General features: G+C 36.9%; 1 protein-coding gene across 1 annotated transcript in view; it reads left to right on the top strand.

Moving 5' to 3' along the window:
* Nucleotides 1-3,800: 3,800 nt before the first annotated feature.
* Nucleotides 3,801-12,554, top strand: part of LIPI (lipase I) — a 15,794-nt gene continuing 7,040 nt past the window's right edge. The window contains exons 1-6 of the mRNA XM_057368590.1: nucleotides 3,801-3,993; nucleotides 6,977-7,353; nucleotides 8,888-8,996; nucleotides 9,648-9,749; nucleotides 10,784-10,873; nucleotides 11,925-12,092. Coding sequence (XP_057224573.1) covers nucleotides 3,945-3,993; nucleotides 6,977-7,353; nucleotides 8,888-8,996; nucleotides 9,648-9,749; nucleotides 10,784-10,873; nucleotides 11,925-12,092 — 895 coding nt within the window. The 5' untranslated portion in view covers nucleotides 3,801-3,944. The remainder of the gene's footprint in view (nucleotides 3,994-6,976; nucleotides 7,354-8,887; nucleotides 8,997-9,647; nucleotides 9,750-10,783; nucleotides 10,874-11,924; nucleotides 12,093-12,554) is intronic.

Genomic DNA, 12,554 nt, shown 5'->3' with positions numbered 1-12,554 from the left:
AAAAATTGGTACATCTAGAGAAATAGAAATTTGAGATATTAACACTCTGAGAGAAAGTTCCAAAGAGTTTAATTTTGCATGTGTTATGGCTTAGAAATAAAAAAAAAAAACTAAAAAACTATAAAAAATACAGATTCTTTGCAAATAAAGCTGGCTACTTTATTCTAACATCTAGTATAGTTGGAAAAAAATAGGTCAGAAAAGAGTGACGTATGAGGCAGTGCATGGTCTGTGAGTGTRCTGGAGGAAGGGGACAGAGCACAGAGTGGCATGGTGGGTCAGCTGGTGGCCATGTCATGGTGGTCGCATGACACTTCAACATTTTAAGATGCTCAATTCAGTGTTTCTTTCTTGGGTTTCCCCTGCTGACAGAAGCTAAGGGTTGATGTTTTCAAGTGGAAGCATACAAGGCCCAGGAACACGGCCCCGGGAAGAACTGTGTGTACCACAGGGTATTCCTTCTCCTATGTGTGAAACTGCAAATAAGCAGTGAATAACTAGTGGGAAACCACACAATTATATGGAAAGTGGGCTGAGAAACTGCGCTCCCCACATGCTGCCCTGGGGAGCAGGCAGGTGCTCCAGCTGCTGGAGTAGAGCAGGGTGGCAAACCCTTCCAAAGCCTTTAAAGTCCTCAAGTGTTTCAATCCATCAGCATGATAGAGCATAGTTACTGATAGTTACTGACAAAATACATGTATAGAGTGTGGATGTTGTTCACTTCTCTAAAAATTACTGGAGTATGATTGCTGTCTTCAAATCTGGAGTTACACCTGCCTTATAGCCMATAGCTGCATGGCTGCTACAAACTGGTTTCAATCATGTACACACATTCAGCATTCAGAGTAAATTTTTGAAGTATTATTTTATGAAGGAATGCATTTTCAGAAGTCATCCCGATGACAGCGGTGTGAAAAATAATCATTAAATAATATATTTTCCAAAGCATAAACGGTGTGCTTTGCCTCAGTGCCCATATTTTCTAATGGAGGATTAGTTACCAACTTGTCAAGTCTATTTGGGAAGGGATTATYGGAAGGGATTATCAATTTACAGGAATTGCAAACATCTGTGTGAAAGATGRTAGGTCTCAAATTTCTTCCAGTCAGAGTTTCTCTGTTTGCAACCTTTAGACAGTTTATTTTCATAATTAAACATACYGCATTGCAAAAGCCTGATGGGATTTCCTCTTGCCTGAAAGGGAGCAGCGCTCTTACGCTTAGGGGTTAGAAAAGAATTTTTCTGTAGAAGTGGCTTGAATTGTAAGAGAAATGAGAGTTGTTCTGAGAATGGGATTTCCCAACACTACAGAATCCCTGAGGGTAGAGAGAGAGAAGATTAGAAGGGGAAATAAAATTTGCATGTGGCCACAGATCAGCATATCAAGGCTTGTGTAAGAATTCSATCTTAATCTTGAAAACCACATTGGAATGTTTTTAGATGCTATTTTATCAAAAACTTCTGGGGGGTAAACTGAATTGTAACAGTGCCATTCTCTTTCCTGTAAATCATAGTGATGTTGTACTGTAATGAAATTAATTTTTTATGAATCTTTTTCTGCTTGAATACTTGGCCAGTCTTGAGAATTTTCAATAGCTGGCAGTCTGTGGGTTCCCCTAAAAGTGTCAGGATTCATTCAGCAGGTGCTCGTTTGAGAGTCCTGAGTGCTGTGGGGAACAGTCAAAGTCCTGAAGAGGCAGTGCCAGCATCTTCCACTGGTTTGCATAAGGCAATTTTGAAGCGGGTAACTCTGAATTTTAGTTTGAGAAGGAGTGTATCCTTGTGGGAAAAGCACAAGGCAAAACGAGTGGGTGTAACAACAATGCAGCAAAGCAGAATGGGGAATAGCTGAACTTGGAGGTGTTGCATCTGTTTGTGAGAGCGTAACTGAGCGTCACAATGAAGGATTTACCTGACAGTGGGCTGTCAGTGGAACCTGCAGTGTAACCACTWAAACAAGTTGAGATTTATGAATTTCTGAGAAGCACAAGTGCCACTGTTGGTGACCAGTTCCCTTGTCACGTGACAGAGAAGTGAGTTCATCCCAGTTTAATATCGTGATTAATACCACAAAATCTTCTGGGCATTGATTTGGTGTGGGAGTCCTTTCCCGACTCTGATTCCAGAGGGCTTTGAAACCATTTCTTGGGGGGGTTATATCAACATTACTGTGAGCTGGGTTGATTTCAGTTTTTAATTCAAGAGGGGAACTTAAAATTTCCTTTCTTTTCCCAGTTTTTGCGTAAAAGAACAAATGTTAGCAATTTATTCATGACTARTGTCATTAGGTACGTGTAAAAGTAMATATGCAAGATTTTCTTCTAAGATCTTGCGATTGGCTCTTGGATAARACCAGTAAATGTTTTACTGGCACTCTTACCCCTTTGGTTTTAGTGGTGTTGATCTCTCYATGCTTTAACTTGTATGAATGGGTACAGTTGTATGCTGATGCTCCCTGACTGGAGGTTTCTTGGGTGCACTAAGTTTTTATTGTACAATAATGTGGGTTAAAAAATAGGGAGGGCTAAGAACCAGACTGACACTATACCATTACTTGCTCTAMGCAACTGGTGATGTCAGTAAAGCTGTGCTTTTATAGTAATAGTTGGACAAAGTGTCAAAGATTTGAGACAACAAGGAAATGCAAGGGAATTACAGGAACTGCCATAGYGAACTTTGCTTCAAACTGAGTGACATATTTGAGAAATGGAAGCAAAACTTTAAAGGTCACTTATTGAGCTGAGCTGATTTTCAGCCCAGCAGACATAGTGCATATTTTTCTCTTTGTGACCGCATTCAAAGTGGAACAGCCTTTGAAGACACCTCCTAAAGGCTGTCTGCTGCAGAAACTTGTGCAGCACAGCTTTGATGAGCTGCTCAGTTTCATGAAGCTGAAGAGTCTGTCCACTTCAAATTAAGTGATGAAACACATAAGCACATACACCCTTAACTGTAGTGGAAGGGAACAAAGGAGACCTAGATATTACGTTTAGAAGCACTAGAAAGGATACACYATGCAAAAAAATAAAACATTCCTAGGACGCATTTGCCTCATATTTAAATGGTTCTGGTATGTTTTTCTTTCTCCTACACTGGCAATGATTGGGACACATGTATAGGCAAACTGAGCATCCATATTTCACACATGAATAATACAGGGTAGATGTGCCTCTTTGCCTCACYACAGACTTAAAAAACCTGTAGTCTGTACTCCTGTATTTACCCAGTGATTTGTAAATAAATGAGCTTCATAAAAATAAATATTTCTTCATTTGTTTTGTAGCTGGGATACAGAGGGAATGAGGTTAAAAAGCACACAGAAAATCAATGTCTGGGTGAGGTCTGTGGGACTCTAAGCTTCATCTCTCTGCTAGAGAGGCTTTTGCAGACCTTCTGAGAATTTAGATCAGAGAATGAATCCTTGGAAAAACTCAGATAAAATTTCATGGAAAAATAATCTCTGGAGACACAGTTCTCATAATTATTTTCAATTTCTTATGGGAAGATCCTTCTGTCATTACAGAGGAACAAGTGTTCTTGTCCATCTCAGTGCCTCCAATTGCAGTTCAGCAAGATACTTAAAACCTCCCACACTGTGGATCTCTAATGGGATGCACCATTAATTACCCCTCTTCCCAAATTCTATGTGTCCAGGGGTTGTCAGTGATATATAACATCACTTGCTTACGTGTAAGTCTGCTGATAGCCAGAGAGGGAAATAGGTCAAAAATCAGTCCCAACCCTCAAAGCCCAGAAACCACCCTACCTACTGAAGTCACTCAATAGGAGGAGTCATAAATTGCAGAAGCTTGACTACAACTTTACTTTCTGCTTCCTACTCACTCACTTCATTGGTGTCATTCTGTTGTGTTAGAAATCTGGCATAAGGAAACACCCAATTTGCCACTTTTCTGTGGATATTGCATTGCTTTTTCTCCTTCTACATGCTGAAATTGTGTCTCTTCATCTGTTTGATTTACTGGGTGAAATCAGGTAAGAACCATTAGCTTACTTGTGATGCAGAATCTTGGCTTTAATCAAATATTAAAAAAACGAATATTCCTTCATTTAAATTGGCAAAAAGATTAAATTTYATGAATTATGCCTAATGGAGCAGATGATTAGTAAAGAGAATTCATTAATTTTGAAACTGAGACATAAGTTTTCATTTTAAAGTAAGTAGAACCAAGCCTGATACTTTATCTCTRGCTGTACTTTGCCCAGAGACTCAGGTATGTGCACTTTGTACGAAGTAGACGTAATCATTAAAGAGTCTTAATATAGCAAGGTGAGTTCATTGGTTGTTGCTGATTTGATAGGTGACCAGATTTTCAAGTCATGTGTTACACTTTTAAATAGTAAAATTTAGTTACAAAAATGACAGTGTGCACTTAAAATTTTCCCCTTTTCAACCACAGAAGTTACTTAAAGTGTTTAGAAACATACAGAAGAAAGTTAAAATTATATATTAACTTAAACATCATGTGTAACAGCACAACGCCTACGTGTATGTTTTGATTGTACAGAAAAGAATGAGTACTCCAACAAGAGTGCACAAAGGGCAGCTGGTTATTGCTTCCAGTATTCAATGAGAAACAGGAGTTTGAAAAACCACCCCCAATGACTCCTCACTAAAAAATTCAAAGTATTAAATCTATAAATCTGTTTGCAGTGCTTATTTAATTCCACAGTCAAGACATCATCATTTCTTTTTTTTTTCTCTATTTACTTTTGAAAGAATAACTTCTGTCATTTCACAGCCAAGAGTAAACAAGTTGCTTCCCTTTGACATTTGCCAGCTAGTAAATAAGTTTATCAGTTAAAATAATTTCCTTGTGATAGATTTCTCATGGAACAGACTGTGTCTGGTTTATGTCACTGTCATTCCACTGGTTTTTGAAGAAGTAACTTTTATTTCTACCAACCAAATTATATTAGAAAAAAAATCAAAATATGTAAGGGGACATGGAGAAATATCTTTGTATTAAACTTTTATATGGTAGATGTGAAGGTATCAGTTTTAATGATCAGTGATTAAACTTAGGTTTAAAGACCACATCGGGCAAAATTGTGAGTTTCATATTGTACCTTTGAAACTGTAATAAAATGATTGGGGTTTTTTTTCCTGCTTTGTAGATGAAGTTAGTGTAATGTAATTTGTATTCTAGTTTTATCATCATATATAAATATATGAAAACTAGAAATCAAATGGGACACATATTGTTAACATCCCAGTATCACCTTGCATATATGACATTTTATCAGGTCCTTGATTTTTATTTTCATTAAATTCAAGTCCAGTGCAGCTGAAGAGTTCTATTATCCAGTGTTTAAATGAGGAGAACAATTATATTTATTTTGAAATATATTTTTATCTTTTTCTCCATGTAATAATTGCAGTGACTGTCATAACATGATGCTCGGAATGAAACTTTTTTCTTGTTGATTTGAAGCAGGGAGTTTCAGGCTATTTTTAACACTCTGTATCTTCAAGCCTGGTCTGGTTTGTACTATATCTGTGATATTTTTGTGACATCCAGTCCAGAGGTAACCAATCTAGTACTCATAGGGTTTGGTATTAGAGGAGATTGATTTAGTTCCCTGAATTAGTGAATTAGTGTCTTCAGTGCCTTTACTGCATCTTTACTGCACCTTAAGTGCCATAATTCACATTGYTTAGCTTTGCTMAGAGCTGAACTGTAGTATTGAACAYATGTTTCAGATGTAAGCCACCTACACTTCCCCTTTGCAGCTTTATAAAGGGGTGCAGGCTGTTGTTCATTGCAGACATGGTGGATTTGGTTCTGCCTGCTTACTGGGAAAAAGAGAAGAGCTAGGACTGCTTCTCTTATGACACAGAAAATCTGAGAAAATCAGGTTATTTTTTATATTATTTTTAAGGAACTGAGTAGGTACTATTTCTCCTCTCACTTTTGCTTTCTAGAAGTTGATTTGTTTTGTAAAGTTTTCAATGATGAATTGGGAAAGGCGCCRCCAAGTACCTAACAGACAAAAGTGMAAAGTAACACAGCCCTCTAGAAGTCAAGAGATGGGCCCAGATTTCTTTGGCCAAAAACCAGCTATGGTCATAGCAAAGGTGAAGAGGCCATAAAAGAATTGGGACCCATGTTAGTTGTTCTGCCCAGAGTGCTGAAGTAGTTTATCCACACGATAAACCTCAAGCAGCCAAAAATTACTTTTTAAAGTGTGAACTTTGGATGCTGATAACCACACATGAGAAAAACTCAATCTTTTTAGGCTCTTTTGAAAATCCCTGTCCTCTTGTTGACCAGCTTTTAACCTGCTACACCTTAACTGTTCGAGTACAGACAGAAATGCTAAATCCTACAGTTTGCCTTGTGCCATCATGTACACTGACCTTAGATTCTTATTTTTTCAAACACTGAAGAGGATCCTTTGTTTCTTCATTCTTTGTTTTTTGGTAATGGTACCCTTATGGTGATCCAAAGGTAGGAAAGGGTTTTGGATCATCCTCCTATTGTCAGGCAGCTATTTCTAATTGCTAGATCAAACAAATTATRTCTAAGAATTGTCAGCACTGCCACCATGGCCCAAAGAGGAAGAAAAAACCACAGCAGCCTTGCTGTTTATACAACACACACTTGTGAAAAAATTCTGAGAACCTGCATTTGATGGTGAAATAAATGATCTTATCAACACTGACTACTAATTAGTACCAATAAGAAGAAAATACACTGTCCAGGAAAAATTAGGATTATTTTATATTTAAAAGGTTTAGAGGAGCATAGGGGTATCTGCAGAGTCTTAGTTACACTGTGGTCTTTATTGTCCAGTACRTGTTTTGATACCTCAAAGGGCAGTTTCCAAAGGGCAAGAGTGAAGAAAATGGAAATTCTTCACTTTCAGTGGAAAAAAAAATATGGAAAGAAAAGTGAGGTATTTCAGGTAGTCTGACTCATCAAATGACTGTCTTTAACATTTTCATATTTTTCAGATGAAGAGCAAAAATGCCCCGAATTTACGGACCTTAATATCGGCAATGCCCTGTCTGGAACACAACTCCGTGTTCAGCTGCTCTTGTACACAAGGGAAAATCCAGATTGTTCTGAGAGAATCATTGAACACAATGTTACTGCATCTGAGTACCTGAATACGACCAAGAAAATTGTCTTTGTTATTCATGGCTTCAGGCCAACGGGATCTCCCCCAGCATGGCTGGGTGACATGAAGAAGTYTTTACTGTCTTCAGAAGATATTAATCTCATTATAGTTGATTGGAATCGTGGTGCTACCACTGTGAATTACATAACTGCTGTGGAAAACTGCAGGAAAGTTGCAGAAATATTGAAGAATTATATTGACCAGATGCTGGTAAGTCAGAGTGTTGCGTCTGTTCTAAATAAGTATAAAGAGCATGATTTGAGAGGGAGTGGATATTTAAAATATGTCTATAGAGAAGTCCAGTGAACAATATCAAATACATTTCTTTTTAGAAGCATTACTAACTTTACATGCAGCTATTACTGCATATCTTTAACTTCACCTGGGTTCTTATTTCCATTTCACTGAAATGTGCCTGAGAGTGCATCTGATTTCTTGAGCCAGCTGAAAGTTTTAGGTCTTCTGGAAAGGGGGAATGCACAATGGGGAGCTTAAGGGAAATATATTCAAATAGTATTCAAACACCAACATTTTACRAAGGCATTCCACTGCTCTTTTTACTATTAATCTACTATAAGTAAACATTTTAAATGAGAAATGAACCACTGGCAAATATAATATCAATTCCAAAATGGTATAAACCTTTTGTCTCTAGAGGCAGGTGATGAAACAATAGTTGATGCCAGTGGTCTTAACTAGGCTTTAGATTTACTGTTGATCAAAAGAACAAAACACGTTATGGTGTCACTTATGCCATTGTCTGCTTTTTCACTTGAATCTTCATCTTTTCTCAGCTATTCTCTGAAGTTTWGAATGCTGTGCAGTAAGAAAATATTCATGTGGAATTTGAGAAAAARCATCCAACATTTTTAGAAAACCTGAAGTGAAAGGCGATAAARCCTATCAGAGTCTGTCCTCTGGGATAGATATAGTGATAACAATTTGTAATTACGCCTTTAAATTCATTGTTATGGTATTAAAAAAAATAGGACTATAGAAGAGTCTCCAATCCAAAGTGGGTTAAAAAGGTGTATTTCACAAATTTCTTGATGCAGGTATTAGGTTCATCATTGGTTACAGATCTGCCTGGCAAAACAGTGCCAGCATGTGGTGGTAGGGGGCCTGCAGTGTCCCACAGCTATCATYGTCACACTTACAAGTGTTGTGAGGCCTTTGTTAATTTATTTGAGCCCTATTAATATTCCAGATCCTGTGTGTCATCTCATCGTTTTGCAGGGATTCCAGCCAGGTCTGCTGATACTCTTGCAGACTTCTTCAGTAGGTTTTCTTTTGTTTTTCTTTTAAATACTGCTTGCTTTGTAGAATGGATATTTTAAGGGATGCATTTGGCACCATTATTCAGCAGTTGTGTGGCATAAGTATTTGTTAATGATATCATGGTTTTAATTTATTTTATTGGAAGGATAAAGCAAGGCAAGTTTTTTTTCCTAGTTCAGWGTTTTTGTTCATCTTATATCTGATAAATGTCTTCCTCTTCCCTCCCTGCTCCCCTTCTAACCAGTGTGGCATTTCAGAAGAAATGTGACTYAAGCTTCCTTGTTACATTTTTCCTAAAARATTTCATAATTACWACACTTTAACACAGAATTGCAAACTGAAATCAACTTTGTAATTTTCATTTTTTAAGAATACTGCCAAAAAGTGAAAACTAAATCAGCCCACTGTTTTCTGTTCAATTAATCCTATATGTGACTGTGGCTTTTGTGTTTTTTTCCCCTGGTAGGTGGATGGAGCTTCTCTCGACTCTATGTACATGATTGGAGTTAGYCTTGGGGCTCATATAGCTGGTTTTGTTGGCCAGAAGTATAAYGGCAGACTCGGCAGAATTACAGGTAAGGCTTTTAATCCCAGTACACATATTCTATTGTACCTTGTATTGTTGTCAGAACACTGAAACAACGAGAACTGAATACTTAATGACATTCATGAGGAAAAATATATAACTGATAGCAGGTCGGGAAATTGGGAAAGTCTGCCTTCAGGACATAAATTACATATTAAATTTTCCAACCTGGTTACCTCTGGTCTCTCAAATGAAAATTGAGTAATACATCTAAATGCCACTTAAGTTAAATGACATTCTACCTAAATTTCTGACTGGCTGTGCTTTGGTGGCGATAGCAGTTACATTGTGCATTTCGTTTTTATGARAAAGTATAAAAGGTATGCTATTTTCTGAGGAAAAAGACAAAATGAATTCTCCTGATTTGAGCCCCAGTGCTGTTGACTTATATTCATCTGAATAAATGGGAAATAAGCGCATGTAGTTAGGGAGAGAGAAAAATTCATAGACGTGGGTTGATCAGTCTTGTGGTAAGAATCTTTGCCTTGATTAGCAGCCTGAAGAGAACTGTGCTGGTTTGTTTTTTTTTGTTAATGCCAAGAAAATGAAGAATGACTGCTGAATAATGCTCAGATGTTGGYCTTTTATATATCTGTAGAAGGAGCCCAGGATTTCTAATGCCAATGCTGTTTTTATTTAGGTCTGGATCCAGCAGGCCCTTCGTTCACCGGAGAGCCACCAGAGCAGAGGCTGGATCCTACTGATGCCCAGTTTGTGGATGTAATCCATTCAGATATTGATGGTAATGGCACAGCCTTGACTTGCCTATTTCAGCTTGAGGAAAGGCAGGAGAGCAAAAGAGAAGGGATGAGCTATTTCAGTAACATCCAAATAGTGCTGCAGGAGTTTATTTTGTGTTACCATGAACATTCTTTTGCTGTGGAAGTGTGTACGAAMACAGAGGTTTTAAGCACATGGTTATCACTGAATTAATCCCTTCTGAGAAAGCCTGTCTCTGTTATATCAACTTAGAGCCACTGCCTAAAATTCTAAATCATGTTACTATAAGGTTAAGAAGAACATTATAACATCTATGCTTTAATCTGTGGTTTAATTTTTTTCATTTATCTTTTAATCTCTGGTTTAATTTTTCCCTCAAAACCATAAGTAAACATTTCATACCACGCATGCCCCATTATTTGTGTAGTTTCATATCAGTTTCTTCAATAACATAAAAAATATAGCATTTTAAAAATTTATACGTGAGGGTGTAAAATACCAATTTTTGTGATGCTCCAGTTACGTGAATAAAGATAATGTGTGGTAAAAAGGAAGGTAGGTCAGACTGAATTTAATCTTACTCATGGAATTTTGTTTACTTTTGTAGGACAGGTATAGATTTTCCTACTTTGACTTACTACTAATATTAGTGTACTTCAGAATCCAATGTCATGCAAAAAATGGAAAATCTTACTCTAATGAAAATTACATTGGGAAAGAATTTTGATTGCTGGAAAGAACATGAATTTCATAAATTTATTTCTGTAAATAATGTCTCAGTTACAGCTGTTTCTGTTCTTTCCCTTTTGCAGCAGTAGGAATCTTACACAAATTTGCATGCATTTGTGTACAGCATGTTATATATGTTTAATTTTCTTAAAAAGAAAAAAAGTTGACTTTTACCTCATTATATGACTTTAATTTACAGTACCAAAAAATKGTATAATTGCAAAAWTTTTCTTKAAGATCTCCATGATTTTTGCAGTGRATRTAATGATAAATAACTGCCTTAATAATTCTGTTTATGTTTTTTCATTCATTACGTTTTTATTTTAGCACTAGGTTTCAAGAAGCCTTTGGGAACCATTGATTTCTATCCAAATGGAGGAATGGATCAGCCTGGTTGTCCAAAAACATTATTCAGTGGTAAATAAAAATCTGTTTATTTAATATGAAGAGTTTGAGATCAAATCAAAAAAGATTAAATTGAATTGAATGAACACTGCACTTAGTCAGAAGTRTGGGAGCTAAGACTCTACTTGACCATCCCAATTCAGCAAATGTGAAATAATAAAGACTTTTGCAAACTTTTAAAAAATAAAAATCCTGCTATAACATACATATCCCATCAAATCATTGATATTGGCGKGATGAAATTATGTTCTTGTATTCTATATACAACCTGAATATACTGATCACTATTTTTCCATAGTTAGATATGGCAAGGCATGGAGGAAGTGGTTTGGGCAGGATCCCTTGCACATGACTTGGAAGGCAAGGCTTCCACGTCCCCATTATTTTTTAGGTTCATCCTGGCTGGCAATGAGTAACTAGATTTTGGTTTTAGACATGTCTTTTAGAATGAAATCAGTTTTATGAAATGATATTTTGCTGYGGAATTTTGCTTGTTTCAACCTCCATGAGTCTTAGGCAAGTTTGCTGGGGATTATTTGTGTTTGTTCTTTTGGATGTGTTTGGTTCTGTCCGTGTTTCCCATTACTAATCTGCACAGTTAGAGCTGCTGCAAAAGGCATAWGTCTTCCACTTATGTATTTGTGAATGTGGGAGAATCTCTGACCCCAGAATCATCTTCATCTCTACAATTCCCTTAGTTTGCTTTGTTAGGAAAGGAAAGAATTTATTTTTCCAGACAACTAGAGAGAAGGATCTCTAAAGTGTTCCTCATGGTAATTTCTTTTTCCAAAACTGTCACTCAGAGGGTGGTAAAGCACTGGCACGGGTTTCCCAGAGAGGTTGTGGATGTTCCACAGGATGAGCCCTGGCACTATGCAGGGCCAGGTTGGATGGGCTGGTCTGGTGGAAGGTGTCCCTATCCGAGGCAGAAGGGTTGGAACAGATGATCTTTAAGGTCCCTTGCAAACCAAACCATTCCATGATTCTACTTTTACAACACTTTCTTTTCATTAATAAAATTACTAAATATTCATTTTATATTTTTGTTGTGTCTTTCCTGAAGGACTTCAGTACTTTAAATGTGACCATCAAAGATCTGTCTTCCTCTTCTTATCATCTTTGAAAGGAGAGTGTGACATAATAACRTATCCTTGTGACTCTTATTTGGATTACAAGAGAGGAAAATGTGTTGATTGTGATACTTTCGAGCCAATGTCCTGTCCAGTTCTTGGTAAGTATTACCATATCTGTTCTGGGATGGATAAGATTTCCTGGGAAGTTAAACTACTACCATTAAGGTAGATTAAAGTTCCTGGTTTTGTTGACTTTRTAGATATCTCTGTTAGGAACAGATGCTGAATGTTCCTAATCTTTGATCTTTATGCTTTCCTGTCTGGAATGGATTCAGTGTTTATCCTCTCTAGAGAAAAACTGCTTGTACTTAGGTTTCATTTCAGACTTTAAGAGTATGTTATGATCCCTRGAGTACCTGTAGGTTTTATTTAAGAGCAATAATCTTTACAGCAACWTCATGATTTCTCTGGCTCTTCTTTYGGAATCAAGATTTTACTTGGAGGGGATTCTAGTTTAGTTTTTTTGCTGTTAGAGAGGATCTGGGAACAGTTTGAAAAGAGCTACAATAGTGTGAGCATTTCAGAGTTAGCAGGATTTTCTTGAAAATGAGATTTTAAAA

Source organism: Malurus melanocephalus, unplaced genomic scaffold (assembly GCF_030028575.1).
Source record: "Malurus melanocephalus ecotype Western Australia unplaced genomic scaffold, MMel_1.1 scaffold_95, whole genome shotgun sequence".
Classification (NCBI taxonomy): Eukaryota; Metazoa; Chordata; class Aves; order Passeriformes; family Maluridae; genus Malurus; species Malurus melanocephalus.
The sequence above is the reverse complement of the archived record's forward strand: the minus strand, read 5'-3'. Positions and strand labels throughout refer to the sequence as shown.